This window comes from Enhydra lutris, unplaced genomic scaffold (assembly GCF_002288905.1).
Source record: "Enhydra lutris kenyoni isolate GAN:26980312 unplaced genomic scaffold, ASM228890v2 scaffoldscaffold116, whole genome shotgun sequence".
Classification (NCBI taxonomy): domain Eukaryota; kingdom Metazoa; phylum Chordata; class Mammalia; order Carnivora; family Mustelidae; genus Enhydra; species Enhydra lutris.
The window spans coordinates 572,714-595,545 of NW_019154200.1; the positions used below are offsets into that span (position 1 = coordinate 572,714).

Sequence of the window (22,832 nt, forward strand, 5' to 3'; positions counted from 1 at the left end):
CATTGTTAACTCCTGTGAAAATGAGGACAACAGAAATCGTGTCAGGTTAAAACATTCATAACAAGATAGAGCTCACCTAGTTTAATAATTTTATTGGGAGTACCCAAGGCTGTGATTAGTCAGGATCATAATAGGGATGAAAAAAATTTAGGTTTCTGGATTACCAAAGTTTCTTCAAGAACCCAGTGATTCTCAGATCAGTGATTTCCTCCTCTCCCCACAGATAAAGACACTTAGCATACTTCTAGCCTCTTAGACAACACTCTCTGAACCAACCCTCTGCTCTAGTCAAGTCACAACAGTAAAATCAGGAGCTCTAGAATCTGGATGCAACTAATTTTATAAACTCAGGCACATTTGTTTATTTGTAAAATGGGCATAAAACACGCCCCCCTACCTCACAAGAAAGACTATGAACTCACTCTGAACATGTTTGCTACATTCCCTCCCTTGCCTTGTTCCACAATCGAGAGAAAGTGGGGACATTATATTACTCTCAGAGATAGTGATGGCTCAGAGAGAAACCCAGAAACTCAGAAACCCACTGCTCTTGAGCTTTAGTTAGTGAATGTCCAGGAAAAAAAAATCACTACAGGTGATTACCACAGGACATCTGTTATATCTCTTCTTTCTGTGCTACCTGCAATGCTCATCCAGATGCTTTATGTTTGCATCAGGACCACAGGGCAGAATCTCCAAGAAGCCCAAGTGTCTTAGGGCCATAGTTAGAGAATAACTACTCTAAGTTATATAGTAAAACTAGCAGTTTGTTGAGGGGAGAGAGAGATTGTGAGCCAGCACATCCTCCCACAGGCACATATGTGAAATCTATCTTTACTATCTTAAGGGAAGAATTTGATATTACAAGGGAAAATGTGTAAAATCCTTTACATTCTTTATATAAAAGGGAGTTTGTGCATTTACAATATTTCCTCTTTGGAAGAAAAATAATCTACTAAATCTTGTATAAATTTCTAAAAAATCCCACTGATTAGGGATTCAACTGATCAGTTTACCTGCTACTACATAAACAAAATAATCTGTTTCCTTTCCAATGCAATCATTTTAAGGACAGATTTTTAAAAAAGGAAAGCTTTAAGAATTTAGTTTCCATAATATTTGTGTATACATCTTTCTGCTTAAATCTCTTTTAGAGGGTCCAATAAACAGGGAAAATTGAGAATGAAAGACAACTATCACCCTGGGGAAATTAAGTTTATTACCTTATTACATAAGGTCTATCAAAACATCCTGAAAGTTAGTTTTCGAAAAAATAAAAAGCAAGGAATGAAAAGTTTCAGAAAAACCAACCTGAGATATGAGGCAGAGATCCTATTTGAGAACTGTAACACCTACATTTCCTAACATTTAAGGTGGTACAAATATTAAAAACAAATGTTAACTTTCAAATGTTGAAGGGGTTATTTCTCCCCTGCCTTAGTTCCTCAACCTTTGGACTTGTGCAAAGGCAAAGAGAACTACTAGGACTCAGATCTCAAGAAGAGGTAAGGATCCAATTTAGCTGAGGAAGAAACACACTGGCTAGAAGAAGAGTAAGAAACACAGGCAAGAGGCTAGGAACAGGTGTTGGTATTTCTCTTTTTTCTGAAATATATGAATAATTAGATGTTTAAGTCCGTAACTAGATAAGTAATTTAAGCACTGTTAAAGTTTATGGTTCTATTTTATAAATGAAAACAAGCCAGAATAGGGCTATCCTCTGACTGGCCATATTTACTAAGCACATAGCAGATCACATATAATTATTAGCCAACAGCGAACTCCATAGGGCCATGTCTCCTCCTTAGAGCAGCTCTGCTGAAGCCATGGAATGAGCAACATTCTTTGCACATACACACAAAGGATATGAGCCCCTTCCTCACATTAAGAAGTGATGTTGCCTCTGTATATTGCAAAAATAGAACACTTGCCTTTACAGTAAACAAGTGATGATAAAAAGGTATTTTCTTTGGGGCAGCTGGAGGAAAAGGTGTATTTTAAGGTGAAAAATGGAGAAGAAAGAGAAACCTTTCACAGGGAATGTTTTTGTAAGAAAGTCCATTTCACTACTAGAAGGAAGTGACCCCAGATTTCTGAGATTTCTACCGTGCTCTTTTTCATTTCTGTTAAAGCCAAAAACAACAAACCAGGAGTCTTAAGTTACCCTTGCCCTCAGGTGAGTAGCTGTTGTGTGTAATCTGGTATACACAGGTACTGGGAAGAGTACCATTCTGGCTATCAGCAGTCCTGGGCTATAGGCCCAGCTCTGCCTTTGTGTGTCCATTTGACTTTGGGCAAGTGTCTCGGACTTCATGTCATGTTAGACAAGATGACCGCAAAGGTTTCTCTTAGAACTAAGAGCCTATACTGATGACCTAATTTTCTGACCACATAAAATACAGACCATGAACAAAGGAAATAAATTTCAAACCAAAAACAATAAAAAACCCCCAAAACAACAACAAAAAAACCCCCAAAGAACAGATCAGGAAGGGTTTATTAAGACATGGAGATAAAACCCAGCAAGAAAAGAAAAGCTGTTCAAATGAATTATTTATTTCTGCAAAATGGTTAAATAAAAGGGAGTCTGATCATTTAATATATTTTTCCTTTGGAAGAACAACAATGTGCTGCATCTCTGGCCCCTCTACACCGCCCCCTTTTCAAAATACCACTAGTTAGGAATTCAAGTGATCAGTTTTACCTGCCAACAGTTTGAAAGTAGTTCTGTTAGCACACACCACCAGGAACAGGTAACAAACACAAGAGGAAGTAGAGAGCAAAATGGAGAGGCTGAGAGTTCACGCCACAAGGTGAAGTGAGGCATTCTACAGCTACGTGCACACACGCATGTGGATAACTCAAGGAACACCAAAGACAAGATTCAGGAACATCTGTAAAGCACTTTCAAGCAAAGAACATACCAGGCAGCACTCAGAGAAGGATTTTTTAGGAAGTCGTGCAGGAGGAGGTGGACCCTGATCCCACTCCCAGAATGCCATGGAGTTCTGATAGACCAAAAGTTCCCCGGAAGGCTAAGAGGATGGAGAAGTGCCAATGACAGAAAAGCAAAAAAGAAAAGGATAGAGAGAAAGAGACAAGCAAAACATGCATGCATATGAAAAAGTCACAGCAAAGGGGAGAGAAAAAAATATGGTAGCACAAAGAAAAGCACTAGACTAATTATCCTTCGGTTTTTAAGAAAATGTTTAAAATCATAAATGTATGAACATTTCAGCAAAAAAGCAATATATATTTGGGATGATGTTTTCTGCTTTATTTCTACACACCTGAGTTTAGAAAATAGTTAACAGATCTTCTGATTGCATTTTTCTTTGATCACAATAGTCAAAACGTACTTAAAATTATTCAAATGTATAATTATGGTTTTATTTTCAAGTAGTACAAATAAAGCATAAGGATCTTAGTTCAAAAATAATTTCTAAACACTTTAAAAAATGGTGTCAGCAAGCCAAGGATAAAGCACAAATACATCTTTAATTATACTAAGTTTCAATTATGCTTGAAACTTAAAAAAAATCTGTTTCTTGTATATTTTTTTCTCTAGAGGAGACATACTGACCAAAAATTTCTCTTAAACTTAGCTTTTACTTGCTGTGGTATATAGGGAGATTTGTTTTAAAGCCTGCTTTTAGGTGTATTAAAATTACAAAAATGGGGAAAAAAGAGGTGTCTTCTGCTGTATGTCAGTACAAAAGGATCACTATATTAAAATAAAACTGAGCCATTTTGCAAAAGAATGCGGAAGAACCTGCACAGCGACAACTGTTGGACTGAATAAGGCATCCTGGGAAGGCAGCCCACATACCTCCCGCAGGTCATTGTCCAATCCAATGTGCTCTGAGTGTTGGCGAAGGCGGTCTTTCCTGCGCTGTGCAGTGGCACTCCGACTTACCCAGCGACTAGAAAAAGAGCCACACCCAAGAAGGTACAGGTTAAAATAAAAACTGAAATAAACATACAAAAATGTGGTAACTTATTTTTAAAATAGAAAAAATGTACTCTTTAAGATAAAAGACTACTTATTTTTCAATCAATTCTTTAAATACAGAAAGGTTTATTGTGATACAATTGAATACCATATAGTTCACCCATTTAAAGCATATAATTTAGTGGTTTTTATTATATTCCGAGACATGCAACCATCACTACAATCAATACTTTTTAAAAACTGAGGTTAAAAAAAAATACACACTATCTCCTCCTCTCCTTCCCACTTTACTGTCCGTCCAACAGAGCCCCAAATCCTGGGTGAATACTATCCTCTTACTTCTCTGTTCTATTTATGTGGATTAGTTCTTGATTTCTGTCATGACTCCTCATGAATCACTTTACCTGCCCTTCAACTCTCTCCCACTCCCCTCAAAAACAATTTCAAACCTTCTGCTTTATCCTCAAGTGCCTCCCCTCAACTGATAACCTACCCTTGACTCCTTCTTCCTGCCCTCTACTGACATGATGTACACACAGACCCCTCATCTTTCTTTTAATCCCAAAGTATAAAATATATCAGCTATGGCTCAAAACTAATTCTGTCACCTAGAAGAAACTCCCTGACCAATTCTCTCTTGACTTCTTCAACCTGCTGCACTAAGTAATCTCTTCTTCTGTATCTCCAGTTTTTCTCTCTCAACGGAGTATTTCCCTTCAGCTTACAAGCACGCTGGTCTCTCTACGACCCTCTACAGTTTAATCACTAAGTTTCTTTCTTCACTCTTCTTATGAAAAAATTCTTGAAAATATGACATGTAAGGCCTCCACTTATTTACCTTTGGATCTTTAGTTTTTCTGAAACTTCATGAAGTTTCCCCCTGACTTCTATTCGTCTTTCAGATAGCTTCAATGCCACACAGAAAGTGCTCATCGATTCCTCCAAATCTAAACTGTCTATCCCTCTTAAACTCCTCAATTTTATTACCCGTCACAGTGTATTATAAGCACTTATCTCTATTTTCTACAAAATTCTACTATAAACTCTTGAAGGGCTGGTATCTTGTCTGTCAGCTGTTTTTTTTTTTTTTTTAAAGATTTATTTATTTATTTACTTTAGAGAGAGGGAGAGGGAGAGAGCACGAGCGGGATGGGCAGAGGGAAAGAGAGAATTTCAAGCTGACTTTGTGCTGAGTAAGGAGCCCATTGTGGGGCTCAATCTCAGGACCCTGAGATCAAGATCTGAGCCAAAACCAACAGTTGGATGCTTAACTGACTGAGCCACCCAGGAGCCCCTGTAAGCTGTTTTACTGGCTGTTTGTACATGACCTGGCCCTTTTATAAATATACTCCAAATAAATAATCAGAGATGCAGCCCAAGATTTACGTTTATGAACATTCCTCACAGCATGTATGTAATAACAAATTGTGTTTCCTTTATTCCAAGACTCACATTTTGGCTTCGAAATGTTCCTGATATTAGGATGTGTCTCTATTCCATATGCATGTTTAAAGTATAATATTTCCAAAAAGCTTTTGAGTTAGCAGAAGATCTCACAACCAATATGTAAGGGCCTGGTTGGCCAGAGGGAGCCATTTTGTTGCGGTGAACTTGTATTGACCCTGCCCCTCCCAGAGGAATTTGCTTGCAAAGCCTAGATACAAGGGTGGGGGGTGGAAGACATCCAATCAGTGGGGCGTGCGTATATCCACTAGGGCGAATTGAAATTCAATTGGCCACCCGTGTGTTACCTAGCAGTTTTTTTTTTCTGTGTGTGGCACACTTAGCATGACTGTGCAGTTTTCTCTGTGTATTGCAATCTCATTGGCCACCTGTGTATAGCCCGGCTAAACTACCTCTATAAAAGTTAGTCTGTGAGGCTGGGAGGGGTCGCCTCTTTGCAAGAGACGGCCCTGACCGGTCAGTATAATTCTCAATGCTTGGCGTGAAATAAAGCTTTGCTTGACCTTCGCTTTGTATCAGTCTTGCTCCTTTGATTACGGACCCTAACACAATAGTTACTCAGAATCAAGTAAATGTGCTCAAAACAACCTAAATGTTCAAGAGTGGAGAGTGCACTCTACATTATGAAATATCACACAGTCATTAAAAAAATTAAGTTGCTAGGAATATTAATTTGGGAGAACATTCATGGTACACTAATGAATGAGAAAACAAGATAAATGCTGTATAAATAACATATTAATTTTGTTTAAAAAAAGTGTGGACATGAACACTAGGAACCATGCAATGGAAGGTCTAACAGCAAATGTTAGCATCTCATGGTGATGGTATTATGAGTGTTTTAAAATCTATCCTAACACTTTCAAATATTCAAAATTTTCTAATGAGCATATATTATTTTATATCAAATTATTTCAAAAAAATTTTCAAATCTTGACTTATTATCCCCATGACTATGTATTCATCACACTTTTCTAAGAATATCCATTCTTGAATACATCCTTGCCAGCACAGAGCTATATACAACTTAAAAAATGAATTTATGCTTTTGCCACTCAGAAAAAGTCATACTGTATTACTGCCAGTTCATTATTTTTAATTTTTTATTTAATAAAGTAAGTAATTTACAAAAAGCTTGAAATGAGAATGTGGGTTCTTTTGTTGCTTAAAATAATTTATGCATGCCTTTGGTTTCAAGTTTCTGAATCATCTCATTTCAGTCTGCTACTTAGAGGAACATTGAATAATTATGATAAAAATAATAGCAAGAAAGGTAGTCCCTCTTAAAATAGTTAAGAAAAATAGGCTTATATTGGGACAAAAAGTACAAAGTCCTAGTGATAGATCTTTGAAACAGAATCCCTGGAACTGTCCCAACAGTAAAGGATCAAAGTAAGACTGTAAAATAGATACAAAGAAAACTAGAGTGACTGAGAAAGAAGATCCAGAAAAAAGCCTATTAGGACACTGGCAGAGATTCTTTGCTTGATCGAATTCTAGTTAGGCTCCTGAACCTTCTCCCAGGTCCATCTGTGCACTTCCTTATAAAATCCAGTTTGAACAAGAACCTTGCTAAGTCAGTTCAGGGGGAACCACCCCCTCACCCAGCCCCACCAACCTCCACATATGATCGTTCTTCATATCTAATCAGCTTCTACATCATCTATCACCCTTTATCACCCAGGCCTATCTTCAGCAAGAATCTTATTAGGTTGGTTTGGTCAAAATCCTCCCCCTTAACTCTGATGTTTCCTCATAGTAATTTTCTCTCTACTCTGCTACTTGATTATAAATTGCTACTTATCCACATTGTATATGGAATAGAGTTCAATCTTTCTCCCACTGCAATGGTCCCTACATGGCCCCCCTTGAATGAAGTCTGTCTTACCATCTTCAACAGTGTCATGAATTCTTTTTTTTTTAACTTTTTTTATGAATTCTTTTTTAAACAACTTTGAAGCAGATTATAAATACCAGCTGATAAATTCATATAATAAACAAAGGGGAAATATAAGTAACAAATAAAATGTACAAAGACCTGGAGGCCTTAGAAATAGCTATGTAGCAAAAAAGGTCAGTGAGAGATAGTAAATTAGGGTTACTGGACAGGGTAGTTCAAATAAACAGTAAAAACAGGAAATACTTATATAATGAATAAATTAAAGGAGTAGAATACAAATGGCAGAACAATTCCCTTGGCAGGCAAAAGTGGAAAAGGCTTTAGGTAAAGGAAAGGATAAATACTAACTTACATGATACACTTAGCATCTCACTATACATGCTGTGGGACAAAATGCCCTATTTTATTTTCAAAACAGGGATATGATCATCTGCTTAAGATAATTACTATGAATAAAAAAGAATTAAAAAAAAAAAGAAAGTTACTGTGAAGTCTACACATTCCTGGTCTTGTTAAGGAATTACTTTTTTCTTTTCATTATTAAATCTCATTTTTATCAAAATCTCTATTTTTATCAAAGATGATCACATTTGCTAAACTACAAATGACTGCTTATTTGCTTTGGCTTTGTAAGCAGCATATGAAATTCTAACAGTTGATCAGCCATTTGCAGAAGCATGGTTATACATCTCCTTATTGTGCAATGAGTTCTTAGATTTTTTTTCTTTCAGACTAAAATCTACCTGAAAATGTAATACTTGGGTTTCAGTCTAGAAATGAGAGACCTTGAGGTTATATACAAGATTAAAAGCAAGAAAACAAGGCAGTAAAATTTAAAGTTGAAATCTTCCCTCCTTAATGCTCCTTACTTCCGTTTTCTGCATTCTTCTTCACTAATCTTATCATTATTAAGTTATTTATTTTACATATTAAGTTTGTTTCCTCCTCCTTAAAAGCAGGGATTTTTGTTGTTTTGTTCATTGCTAAACTCCCACTGAATAGGACACTGCCTCACATACAGTCAGGGTTCCATAAATTTTTGTCAAATGAACAAATGAGTAATCTAATGCTATTAAAAGAAAATAAAAACTACTTAAATACTAATATGAAATAATTCAAACATTTAGGGTATTTTACAAACTCAGGAAAAATAAGTGAACTGATGATTAGTCTATTCTGATGGAAAATTCTCATTTTTGAAAAACAACATTATATCCAGTACCATCACCTGGAAAGTTTGAACCCCATAATGTTCAACATCTCTTCAAGAGTTGTAAGCTCTACTGATGTAATTCATAGCACTCCTTTTCCAAATATGTAAACGGATACTGACTGAAAATTTTCCAGACCTCTGGGGTTTATGAATGAGAAATCATGAACACGGTACCTGGAGTAAGGAGACCTGAGTTCCACTGCTACCTTTGCCAGTAACCCAGGCTCAGACTCCTACCAACACATAATAATGCCACTGTCTTCAGGGTTAGGCTATTTGACCTCAACCACTGCTTCATGTAGTTCTTCACTGGGGAAGATGGTGCCTACAAATCTCTTGCTTCTCAGAGAATTGTTCTATCTTCTTGGGGACCAACCCTTTTAAGAGAGTCCAGTTTAAGGCAGAAAGTGAGATATGTGAGGGCTCTTTCATTGTGGAAGATCTTGTTACATTGAATACACAGAATGGAAGTGGCATTGAGCCCTGAATTTTCAGAAAGCACTTAAGAGATCAATGAAGGCAATAAAAAAGAATTAGAATTATGCCTTTTGACCTAAATGGCCCAAACTAAACAAGTCATAATATGGTTCTTGAAAGGTGGCTTAAATATATGATGTTTCTTTCAGATCACTTGTGAAACTATGTATTATAAAATTTTTGGTACTTACCTCTCTTTCCCATAGTACACATTTATGTTCAATTATTTTAGGTCATTCAAAATTTCTTGGGGGCTACCAAAACACAGCTTCCAACTCCAAAAGTAACAAAAGGCATCTGTCACCCTTTTTGAAGTAACTGAGCCAGACAGTATGTATACATTGTTTAACACTTAAGAGCTTGAGCCCCCGAATCAGCAGACTTAGGTTCAAATCTTAGTTTCAACACTTCCTAGCTATTTTAGTGATCTTGGAGCAAGTTGCTGAATCTCTCTGAACCTCATTTATAAAATGGGTAAAACAATATAGGTTTTATATATAGGGACAGGTTTGTAAAAGGAGCTAATGTACTCAGAGCAGTCAGCAGAGAAGCTAGTATAGAACCAGCTTAATATTAGCTATTATTATCAGCAGATCAACTCCATAACCACCCTCCTCTTGGCATGGAAAAGCCCCCATTGGCAGAAAAGGTATATTTGGAAGCAGAAAAAAGGAAAGAAGAATAATTACTTTGATCCACTGATGAAAATTTTCAAGTTTTTTTTTTTTTTAAATAATATTTATGTATTAGAGAGAGAGAGACAGTGAGAGAGGGAACAGAAGCAGGGGGGTTGGGAGAGGGAGAAGCAGGCCTCCCGCTGAGCAGGGAGCCGGGATGCAGGGCTCTGATCCCACAATGCTGAGACCATGACCTAAGCGGAAGGCAGACGCTTAATGACTGAGCCACCCAGGTGCCCCAATTTCTAAGTTTTCTGACTGACATCTGTTAAGGGGTATATATTTATGATGATAAATATTAGATTCTGAAAGGAAAAGCAGCAGCAATGTAAATGGTACTGTAACTGTTTTCCTTAATCCATACATACCACTTCCTTTTGATGTGTTTGGTATCACTATAGCTTTCTCACATTTGGAACTAAACGAATCAATTATTCCAACACGTTTAAGAAACACTTAAAGGATCACCTTCAGCTGGAAAATGGTAAGGGGTTCATTCCTTTCAGGTTATTAAAAATAGGGTATTAGCAGTACAAACACAAGAATACACAAATACTGCCACACATACATGTACCCCAAGAAATTCCAAATACCACACTACCTACCTCAGAACAGTGTTTATCAAATTAAACCAACTCTTACCATCACTTATTATATAGATAATTTACTATGTTTTCCTTTTTCCTGACTAACAGGAAAACACCTGACAAACACCTTAGGAAATAAAGAGGCAAGTACCAAAAATTTGCAAGTTTAGCAGTTCATCTAGAAAATAGGAAGTTCATACTTTTAAACCATCTTTCGAGAACCTTCCCATTACTTATTTAGTATAGGCCTTTTAGGTCAAGACATCATTCTACCTCCTTTTTATTCCCCTCACTGATTCTCTAGTTACTTTCTGAAAATTCAGGTACCTCAATGCCACTTTCATCTTGTGTACCCAGTCTTTTACCTCAGTCTTCTTTGCCATACCCTGGCTTTTTCCCTTCCACCTCTGAGCCACTTTTGTAAGGTGACAGGTGTTGTAGAATATTAAAAGAATATTTTCAGGTGAGAAAGGGGCAAATGATTCCAACCTGTCCAAGGTTCCTGGTTAGCGGTTAAGAATGAACTAAATTCCACAATTATTGATTTCCGATTCTAAGCTCTTTCTTTGCAACTTAACTGTATTTCCCTTTAATACCTTCGTGTCCTTTCTTGTAAAATCCTCTTTTATTCCTCATTAATAAAACACTGTATTCACTCAAAATCAAGAATTCCCTTAAACCCAAAGAACTCTTTTCAATTCTAATCATATTCAGATATTTTCTGAATGGAATCATTTACCATAAAGAATGATAGAATTTATCTTTATTTTTGATTGTTTTGTAATTTTTGAACTTGATACTTAAAAGTACAAAGGTGGTGTTATGGGTTGAAATGTGTCCCCCCTCACACACTCTTCCCTCCATGATATGTTGAAGTCTTAAACTCAATACCTATGAACGTTACCTTATTTGGTAACAGGGTCTTTGCACATGTAATCAAGTTAAGATGAGGTCACTAGGGTGGGCCCTAAGCCAATAAGACTGGTATCATTGTAAGAAAAAGGAAATTTGGTCTCAGATATAGAGGGATATGAAGACAGAGACAGAGACTGGAATTAGCACTACTAGAAGTCAAGGAATCCCTGAGGCCAGCACGAGTTGAAGAAGCAAGTAAGGCTCCTCCTTTAGAGGTACTGGAAGGAGAATGGCCTGGCCAACATCTCATTTTTGGAATTCCAGCTTCCAAAATTGTGAAAGAATAATTTTTTTTTTTTTAAGATTTTATTTATTTATTTGACAGAGATCGCAAGTAGGCAGAGAGGCAGGCAGAGAGAGAGGAGGAAGCAGGCTCCCTGCTGAGCAGAGGGCCCAATGCGGGGCTCGATCCCAGGACCCTGGGATCATGACCTGAGCCGAAGGCAGAGGCTTTAACCCACTGAGCCACCCAGGCACCCCAAATTTCTGTTGTTGTAAAAGCCACCAAATTTGTAGTACTTTGTATAGCAGTCCTAGGAAACTAATACAGGCAGAGAAAATGTAATTTTTAAAATTCCATTAGACCATATTAGCATTATATTTAAATAGTCATTTAAAGTCAAACTATCCCCAAGTGTACATTACATTAAAAAGGAAAAAAATCTCTTGTCTTTGGATTTTTTACATGATGGAATTAAAAGTCAAATACTCATATCCCGAATGAATTGATTTGGCCTTTGAAGAAAGTGATCAGACTGATAAGATATTTAATGATTAAAATGCGCCATTACAGCTGCACAGCACTGAACCCTTCACTTACCCCTTCAACCCACTGCTCAAGTGAAGAAAGTGCTTGCTTACTTGTTATTAGTTGGTCCTGTTGCCAAGACATCAGACTGTAACTTTGGAAAGAACCCTTGCTCATATTTGCCTTGACCAATTTTCATATCAAGCAGATGTGGGTGGATTGCAGTGTGATCCATTTTCATTAGTCGCTGCTCAATTGATTGGGCTATAAATTAAGTTTATAACAAATTAGAGGCATTTCATTGGCTAAACCTTAAAACAATGCTTCCTCCAGTCATGCACCAAGGAATTAATTCTTTCTGACATTCTAAAATAGATTTTTATAAAAGCTCTTGAGAAATCAGTGTAATGTTAAGTATAAAAAGACTAATTTTAAGTGACTACTAGATGACTAATTTTCATGGTACGTGCTGCCTCTGTCAAAAGCAGGGCAGCAGGGTTAAAAATCTATAGACTGAAACAAGTTTCCCTTAAGTGGGATATTCAGTATTTTAATACTTCAATATTTCAATGGTAAATATTTAAGAAAAATATTTTCTTAATGAAAATACGGTTCTAAGTACATTTAAGAAAATGATGGCAAACAAAACATTGGCCTTGAACTGAAAGGGAAGGAAAAGCAAGCACAGTAGCCTTATGTTACTTTACTTCTTTGTACAAAGACCCATTAAATATCCATAGTTCTCCATTTGTAAACACAAGAAATGGTGTAAAGTTTATTACTTCACTTTTAGTAACAGTCACATTCTCATTAGTAGGAGTCATTTAGGAGTGTTTATTAGATCAAGAGGGGTAATGCAGAGAACTATAAAATAAGCAGGCATTTAGAAAATGTCCAGAGGATAAGAAACTGACTTTTGAAGAATAAATTAGGCTGAAATTAAAAGATAGGAATTACTAAGATTTCTATTTTAAACCATTTAAAGTTAGGAGGATATCTCAAAGACCCAAGAAAGAGCAAACTATTTCTGTAGTAGAAAAATCTGATCTTAAATGTTTTTATGAATTGAGTTTTCAAGAGAAAATATATTTATGAAGCAAGACTAGGCCTTTAATCCTTTGCCTACAGATGACTAAAAGGGGAGAACAAGCAGTAATTGTCGTGGTGTCATAAACAGCACACTCTGGGAACTGCTAATCTTGGGATTCAAAAGAAGTAAAGAGGTATTTTTATAAGTATTTCATGGAACCAGTTTATTTTGCCCACTTCAATATCAGCAGATTGAGTGCTGCTGGTTATTCCCTATACATAGTCTTAAAAACTTTCTTTTTGAGTGGAGAGGGGTCTGTCCATGACATATTCCACACCTGTCAAATGAACATGCTTAATACCATCTTCTGTGAGATTCATGCTTCACCTAAGCCAGTTCCTTGTGCTTGATGACAGCATTAAGGGATGTTTTTGCAGATGCCACTATCACCCTCCATGGCTTAAACTTCACAATATGAGATACCTACTTCAAACTTCCCTACTTTTTCCTTTATAATTCACATGAATTTATTCAAAAACTTCTTCAATTTCATTTTATTTTTAATGTGTAACTTGCAACTTCTCTTAAAACATCGTCCATATGGTCTATGTTGGGTGAAAGAATGCCATGTTTTAATGTGAAATGGTATTTAATTTTCAATGATGCCCTCTGGCTCTCCACAACCCTATCTATAGTCTCCGTGCTTCCTAATATTTATAAAACACTTAATTAACAAATGGTTCAGGCAAAATAAAGCTTAGATTCATGGCACGGAATGGTCTGAAGTCCCTGCCAATTTTATGTTCCATGAAATACTACAAAATTCCATCTCTGCCAATGAATGCTTCTGTTTTTATGAAAGGGGGAAAAAAAGTAGCTTCAGTTTTTTCTGCTGGATTTAAAATGACAGAGAAATCCATCTGATATTGAATTATTTTTCTTTAGTCAGGAAGCTTTTTAAAAACAAAAAGCATGATTCACAATAAGTTACTCTGGGTTTTATACTGAAGATTGCCATAGGGAGCATAATGCAATGTTACTTTTCAGTAATTATACCACCAGTGAATACTGAACATTCAGAAATTATTAAATGCCTGCTTTGAGAGGTCATGGGTCTGTTAGATTTTCAAGGGTTTGTGCCAATACTCATTTTATGTGATTGGTAAGAAAAAAAAGAAAAACTCTGCATTACTATCAACTTGTCTTTCTGCACAGAAATCATGATGTTCTGGTGCCACAGTATCAACAGCAGATAGCCTCTGCCTAAAGAGTTCACCTGCAAATCAAAATTCTTTTTAGTTAGAGGCAAAACAAAAATAAAAGCAAAATAACAAAGGACAAAAAACAATAAAAATCTATACAAAACAACAAAATGCCAATCTCTATAGTTTTTGTTGTGGGGGGGTGGGTGGGAAGAGGATAATGTTACCTAGTGAAAGAAATAACCACCATTTATGGGGGATAGACACAGTTACAGCCAGCTGCCTTTTACTTAAAAAAAAAAAAAAAAAGTCTTTGATAAATTAGGTTCCTGGGAGACTAAGCTTTAGCTTAATCTCATTTTCATATGTTAAATCTATAATGGTATATTTTCAAGAGTATTATATAATTTCTGTGATGACAGTGGGAATGTCAAACTTTTTGAGAGGCTGACAGAAAATCTATTTTAACTGAAAAGATTTTCGGGAAGCACACAAATAAAGAAATCAGTGCTTAGCTCCATTAAAAAAATTGTCAGGAAGGGAGGAATGAAATTTTCTTAACAAAGCATTATCTTATTCACATGCCTATTAAAGCACTGAAAGTCATACTATTCTCTGAATAGGCATAGACAATTACATTCATTCCACTCCCTCACTTTCCAGAAACACAGAGGTAACTGCCACTTCCTGAAGGGGCTCCAAGATCTACCCTTGTATGTGGGAATACAACAGTATGATGTTTCAGTGAGTTATCAAAGAGACCTTTTAAGACTATATAAAGACATCATTTACATATTTCTTTCCTTGAATATGTTATAACTACAGCATCACCACTCCTGTGACCGATCTATTTAAATAAAGTGAGAAAGGCAAGCACGGAAACAGAGCAAGAAACTCTTTCCTGCCTCTTTTTTCCTCCAGAGGAAAACTTGCTCAAATAGCTTCTGTATTAGAAAGGTGAAAAAAATGAAAACAAACAAAAAAAAGGGGTGGCACTCAGGTGATGGGTATCAGTTTTTCTGGCAAAGAAAGTGTTAGGAACAAGGTATAAACATATAAAATTGGGTGGATTGGTACACTTCACATTTTTTAAAAAATATATTATTTATTTACTTACTTGTGAGAGCACAAGCAGGGGGAGCGGCAGACAGAGGGAGAAGCAGGCTCCCCGCTGAGCAAGGAGCCCAATGTGGGACTCGATCCCAGTACCCTGGCATTATGATCTGAGCTAAAGGCAGACACTTAACCGACTGAGCAACCCAGGCATCCTACTTCAAATGTTTCTTTACTAAATACATTTAATTTAATGTTTAATGTGGTATTAAGGCTCTAGGCGCTAGAATTGGTCAAATCTAAGTTCAAATCATGCTCCATCAATCACTAGCTATGCAATCATAAGCATGTTACCTAACCTCTCAGCTTTCTCAACTGTAAAATGAGGACACAAATAAGACAGGAAGTAAATGTGCCTATTCTCCCCCATTGTTAAGATAAAATGCAAAATGCATGTAAAACATGTGATACGATGTTTGGCACATAGTAAGTACTTGGTAAATACTGGCTATTAATATGATTACTTATTTAATGAACTATATATATTACTGCCAGACAAGACTGGTCAAGACTCATGATCCTCTAAGGGAAAAACTATGTCAGAGTTGGAAAAACTCTAATTTGAATACAGGAATCCAGAGATTTAATTTCAGTAAGTGGAACTATTAAAAATTAATGGCACCACTAAAGAGCAAATATACTGTCAAGTAAATTAGGCAACGTCTCAGATTTATTACTTTAAATTAATACTTTTCTTTCCTTTAATGAAGAGAAAAGAAGTGAGAAGTAAAAAGGCAACATAAGCAGCAAGAAAAATTTTTATTTTTTCAATTAAGGCAATAAAAGAGAATAAGACAAAATTCACAGCAACCTTATGGTTATATTCCATTCAATTTGTTACTGTTTCTCCCCCCTTCTTTCTTTTTCTTTTTTGGAGGGTAAAGAGCAGAGGGAGAGAGAAAGAATCTTGAGAGAAACAATCTCCACACCCAGCACGGAGCCAGACACGAGGTTCAATCTCAAGAACCTAAGATCATGACCTAGCTGAAATCAAGAGTTGGATGCCTATCTAAGCCATCTAGGCACCCCTGTTTTTTCTCTTCTAAGAGCAGAGGAATGTCACATAGGAATGGAATGGATATTAACTCACAGAAACAGAAGGAAACAAAACTACAGAAAGCACCTGATACAGTATAAAGGATTAGCCATGAAGTCTAAAACTGAAAATTAATTTTTGGTTTATAAGGCTAACAATGTGTAAAAAGAAACAATCATGGATTTTAATTTTAAAAGGCATGACAAATGTACCTGCTTCTTTTAAAGTGCTGCATTTCTGATAAATAGATGTCCTCAAGGTGGGCGCCCTTACATTATACAGTCTCATCTTCTCAATCCGAGAGTCAAAGACCCGAAGCAATGAATCCTTCTCTTCCCACTGAGACATAATTTTATTATCAATAAAGGTGGCAAACATCTGTGTTTCAATGAAGCGTGAAAGAAATGGCAGGTAAGGCTCAGGCTGGTCAGAGAGAAAGGAAGCCTGTAATGAGATAATTAGAAATTATTAGTGCAAAGTGGCTATCTTAGTACTTTGTGATAAATCTGAAAATTTGCTGGTGATGTCATTTTTTAAAAAATTGTGTAACATGCAAAACTGATGCTAGATATTTAAAAATCTCAAAAAAATCCCTTCTTCTAAATTCATGGAATTTAGGTTACTTAGGCCTTTAGCTTGATTCTTTCAAAATTGATTTACATTCTGGTACTCATGATCATTAGGTAGAAAAGAGGGTATCACTAATGAAAGATGGTGGATCAGTTACTGCAATATCATCAATCATCCTCTTCACTTACCAGGAATTTTGACCCCTTTCCCAGTGAGCTGTGATTTTTTTTTCTGCTCTCTATTCCTAGTCTATGCAATATACCTTTGAGTCATAAGGCACTGATGTGATCAATGGATACAACTGAGATAAATAAGCAATAACCTTACAAAAATCATGGAATTTGTGCTTATGAATAAAATCTTTGTCAATTAGATGTTTTTCTAGGTCCCCAACACTGTTTGAGACTGATGGATAAGGGCTAATTCAAGATCAAACTCCTTCCAGACCTGTGCTGTTTAAAGAGTCTGGGCCTTAACAACGAAAAAAAGGTATTGCCTGAAAAACCATCCAGAGCAAGCTGAGCCTTTGGAAAACATGTACAACCAGCTGCACGTTTCTATTACCAGCTGTTGGGTGCATGGAATGGTTCAGTAAATAGCGATCAGTTCCTAGTTCAAAGTGTTTGTTTTTCTGTGGTTCTTCAGGTCCACGTGTTATAGGAATTCTAGTCACAGTCTGATATTAGCTGAAATTTGGAAGTAAATTACTATTTCAGCTGGTGGGTTGATTCTGCTCTTCACTCTTTTGAGTAGGTGTAGTGTAGTAGAAACTAGAAGGCGAAAGATGGAAGGGTAAGTTCTGACATAAGATTAGTCTCCTTAATACTCATTGGGCTAGCATATGTATTTTTCATTCTAAAACGTAGGAAGCCTTTAAAAAAGTTCCTTATAGAAACCCACTTATTTAATCTAAGTGTCTCCACAGTTCAGATGTATTTACATAAATCCAAATAGCCAGCTAAAGGTTCACAGTAGTCTCTAAAAATCAATTCGCCTCTTCAAAAGGTATTTTATAGATAAATATCAATTTTACTTTTTCTAGAGCAACCACCTTCCACCCTCCCCTTAAACGGGCCAAATATCTGACTTTTGATATTCAGACCCTCATGGACTACAACACTTCAGTCAGCAAAGACTTGGCTTGGAGGCTCACTAGTATGTGATAGTCCTGTACATTTTCCTAGTGAAAAATGAAATGATTACAAGCCTTCTGGAATCCACATGAAATTTTCATTTCTCTAGTAGTTATATAAAAAGAATTCCATTTATAGTCTGAAGCTACATAAAGATTAAGAAGGAAGAGAGTACCAGCGCTCAATTTAGATAAGAATTTGAATTGCCCCAAGGATAAATCATGAGTATACACAGATTAGTTCTGAGTAAGGTAGGAAAAAAATGGTTAAGCTTAATAAGAAAGGAAAACCTAAAAGCGGGAATACATTTGGAGAAGTGAAGGCTTCTTAATTAAAGAAGTTTTCTCAAATATAAAATGCATCAGAACTTCCTTTGAATATAGAAACTTCAACTGAAAAAATGTCTGATGCAATCAGAAAATAATCTTTGATACTACCCACCTTTACAAAAAAAGTTTATGAATATTTACTTGTCAGAGACTCCATAATTGTAGATTAGCCTCTTAGAATACATTAGCCCCTCTGAGAGGTCTTTCATGACACAAAGTTACCATCCAGCAAAAACCTGTAAGGCATTTTAATAGCAGTATGATGATGCCCTGTCACTCACAGAGGAAAGGACTGCAATACACCCTGACCTGAAGAGTTAATGCACTCCTCTAAGTCTTTTGTCTGGAAAACAAAAACAAAAGCCAAAAAACTGGTGGATATGATCAGAGAATCCGCCAGAAGACTCTATAGTAAACCTTAGAAAGAAGCTTCAACTTCAGCAGGACAATGGGAAGCCAGTGTCATTTTCTGTCTCCCTTTCCCACAAACTTTGGAACAGAATCTTAAAGTCATAAAACCTAATTCATTCACTTTTTCTCTCTTTTGATCCTAAGATGAGGTAAAACTGTCTTCTGAAACTAAAGTGTTATCTTTACATGGAGAAGTTGAGATGTCATCATAGGATAAAGACAAAATATAAGAATAAGTTCTTAATGGGAAGGGAGAGAGGAAAAATCTGTGGTTAAAAAAATGAACAAAACCAGTAAGACAGCCCACTAAGAGCCATAAAAAGGGAAAGGAAGTGGTTTTTTTTTTTTTTTTACTTTGTCAAAGTTCTGCATTTGTTCTCGGTTGGTCAGCCAGGATTCCATGTCCTGGGCAGTCTGAATCACAAACGCTTCATAATCTGCAAACATCTGTGTAAAGCGGTTAGCAAAGACCTCACGGAGCTGCACGTTGAGCTGGTAGTCCCTTAGTTCTGCCTCTTCACACTGCAGTTTTAAATCCTTTTCTTTTTCACTCAGTGTGGCAGAGAGGTCCATTTTTTCCACAGTCACACCGGTCCGCTTGGCCAGAGCTTGGAGGCGGGCTATGGTTTCATTGCCCTTCAGTAACTCATACATGCTGATGTTGTTAGTGGAGACGTTACCATTCTTCTTGTCATTAACCAAGTCCTTCAGAACCAGATTCTTCAGTTTTGTGGCACTCTCACTGCAATGGAGGCTACCCTCAGGAGGGATCCCAAATTGAAGAAGCACTTCAGAGAGTTCCTGGATAAAATCCATCTTATTGGGGAATTGTGGAAATTCTTCAGGCAGTTCAATAAAATGGTTGTCAATATCCACAAAACACAAATTAGCCTGAAAGAAAAAGTAATACAAAGGTTTTAAAATAACATTTTTATATCCTAAAATATTGTTGCCAACTATTAGAAACAAAATCATAGATTGCACGTTACCTTTTTTTAAATTGAGATATAACTGATATATAACATTTTGCTTCAGGTATGTGATTCAATATATATTATGAAATGATCACCACAGTAAGTCTAGTTAACATCCACCACCACACATAATTACAATTTTTTTTTAATGACAAGAACTTTTAAGACCTTACAATGCCTTTTATGTTAGCTTTCTGAAGGTTAAGAATTTTTATTCTTTAAAAATAAATTTCTTTTTCCACCATTTTTTCCCTATGTGAGTATTCCATACCATAATTAATAAAAATGGATAATTTTCTCTGGGTCTTAGCAACGTGTTATCATCTGGACATGATTCTGTAATATATGCCATCTCTCTGGCATTCCTAAATGAGTAAAGGTGCACAGAGTTGTAATAACTTAGAAATAGAAGGCACTGGGTAAAATGAGCACTGGCTGAATCCAGTCGGAACTTTCTATGCCATTCTACTGCTCTGACACCATTTTTAATTTAGAATTAACAATAATTTCTAAATTTTAGCAGTTGTAGTCCCCTCAAATGGGATGAAACTGGCAAAGAACAATCCAATTCACAGAATATCCACAAATTTTCATCCTATCCAAAATTAGCTTCAACCTCTTAGCAAAACCATTTCAGAAGTTATTAGACAAACAGCAGGAGGCAGAGAGTGAGAGAGATAAGTGCTTACACAATTACAAATGATTACTCCTTGAATAATTAAGAGTTGATTCTGGAGATATTTTTGAGTTGAAAAAAAGACAAAATAGAAATCAGAGGAAAATTTTTTTGAGTTTGCTTACACTATAGATTGTGAATTTATATAGAATAAAAAGACTTTTAAATATTTTCTAAGTAGTTAATGGACAATTCAAGGAGCCAAGTACATGTATGAAATTCTCATTATCCCTCAGGTATGTGATTATAGTAGACTCCAAAACAACACTTTACTTTTCCTGTTCATACTCTCTTAATCAGAACAAGGCTGTCAGTGTAAAGGAAGACTGTGCTCATGGACTGTGGGAGGATGGGAAGCCAAAGGTATAGCCCATCACATAAAATTGATCCTGACTACATTAGTGGCTGGACACAGGGCAAAGGGTGGAAGTTAACCAATAGAATAGGAAGTTTCACTTCGAGTTTCCCCTTCTCTCCTACAACCCTGCCACCCAGGTCAGCCAGGAGACAATTCACACTGCCCTTTGATCCTGTGTGGCAACATAAGGTGAAAAGAGGAGAGCAAACTGTTGGGTTTTTATTTTTCTCTTTTGATCCCTGCTCTTTATGTCAGATGCTAATGCACAGAAAGTACAAATTTCTGTATTTAGCTCAATCAAAACTCCATATTTCCCCCCATCTAAAAACAGAGAATCAACAATGCTTCTTTTCAAGCCTGAAGTGATTTCTGAATCCAACTCTTTAATTCTGCAGATGAAGAAACTGAGGCCCAAGAAGTTAGGTGATTTCCTGACACCTGTTCCAGGTAAGCACCCTCAAACAGCCTGGTGGCTTAAAAGATTTTTTTCTCCCATTTTCTTCATCTCCAAGAGCAGTAGTTTCCTCTAAATAAAATAAGAGATGAAGTCAAATCTTTCTGAAGACAGTACTGCTGCCTACAGCTTTCTTTAAATCCATATCTTTATATACGTATCTCTAGTCTCTAGAAAGCAGGATGTGTTGAAAGGCTTAGGGGAGAAAGTAGGTCACTACAATTCAAATGGATGATTCAGTATCTTTAAAAATGGAGAAAAAAATTCACCAACTTGCTAATCTAAATGTTAGCCAACCAACCTCCCACCACTTACATTTTGTACTGTCACCTTCATTAATGCCTTCCTGCTATCCTTTTCTATCCTTCTTCTATGAAAAACACTACATCTGGGAAATTTTAAAGCGTGTTATGCTCATACAATTACTGCTGAGCTCAAAGAGTAGAGCAAGGTGGATGTTCTAGCACCACACTACTGACCTGGCTTCAATGTTCCCGTGAGTCTCTGATACCTCCCCATGACTGCGTAGATGGGCCTGTTGGGGCCTTTATTATCACAAAATGAAAACAGGGTTAACTTGTGTTATGAAGACTTTATGAAGAAAACCCAAAAAGCCTTTTTTCCTAAAACAAAGAAGTCCATACAATCGGGCATTTGGATAAGTCACTTTTTAAATTTTAATACCATTAAACTAAAAAATTATTATCAGAAGAGCTCAAGAAATTTTATATACACAATAAAAAATATACTTGACTCTCAGTTTTACATTGTTTTAGGACTATTTCTGTATCTTAACTGATCGATGCTGCTCACACATTCATGGTAAGTTATCACTTCTAGTTAAAAATGGAAAACATGGGTGCATGGGTGGCTCAGATGGTTAAGTGGCTGCCTTTGGCTCAGGGTCCTGAGATCGAGCCCCACATCAGGCTTCTTGCTCAGTGGGGAAGCCTTCTTCTCCCTCTGCCTCTGCTCCCCCCATTTGTGCTCTCCCTCTGTCAAAAAAAAAAAAAAAAAAAAATCTTAAAAAAAAAAAAAAAAGAAAAAAAAAACATTTCCTTAATGGAAAGGCGACAAAGACTTGAAGTTCAATCATTTCTTCTGCCATGAAGCTTTCCTATGTCCCTACCCTAAAGGCATTCTGATTTCCTCTGCATATATATTTAGTTCATTCATTCCTCTTATTTTCTCTTTTAATCTGTTATTAATATTTATAAATGACTTATTTTGGAAAGCAGAAATTTTATCTTATTTAATGTCTCCTACACTGGTAGTATATGAGACAACTGTATGGTGAATGAATAAGTAAGGCTCAAGGAGATGGTCATTTTGTGGTACCCCAAAAATGTACAGAGGAGGAGGAGGTATCCAGGCATGTGAGGCCAGGGCAGCTCTTTCCATGCTTAGTAAGGGATATAGTTTTTCAATGGCTGAAGTTAAACTGGCAAAGGGTAAGGCGGAAGAGAATATGTAAAATATTCCTACAGACATAAAAGACTCTTATTCTCACAAAACAAACTGAGGGTTGTTGGGGGGTTGGGATGGTAGGGCCAGGGTGGTTGGGTTATGGACATTGGGGAGGGTATGTGATAGAGTGAGTGCTGTGAAATGTG

The 22,832-nt window shown here is 36.5% G+C and overlaps 1 protein-coding gene across 2 annotated transcripts in view; it reads right to left on the reverse strand.

Annotated features, from left to right (window-relative positions):
* The window catches only part of LOC111139753 (DENN domain containing 5B), a 202,275-nt gene that overhangs the window by 51,024 nt on the left and 128,419 nt on the right, over window positions 1–22,832 (reverse strand). For both annotated transcript variants that reach the window (XM_022492109.1, XM_022492108.1), the window contains 4 exons: window positions 19,112–19,648; window positions 16,527–16,758; window positions 12,047–12,197; window positions 3,830–3,923 (listed from right to left, as the gene is read on the reverse strand). In XM_022492109.1, the coding sequence (XP_022347817.1) occupies window positions 3,830–3,923; window positions 12,047–12,197; window positions 16,527–16,758; window positions 19,112–19,648 (1,014 nt within the window). The remainder of the gene's footprint in view (window positions 1–3,829; window positions 3,924–12,046; window positions 12,198–16,526; window positions 16,759–19,111; window positions 19,649–22,832) is intronic.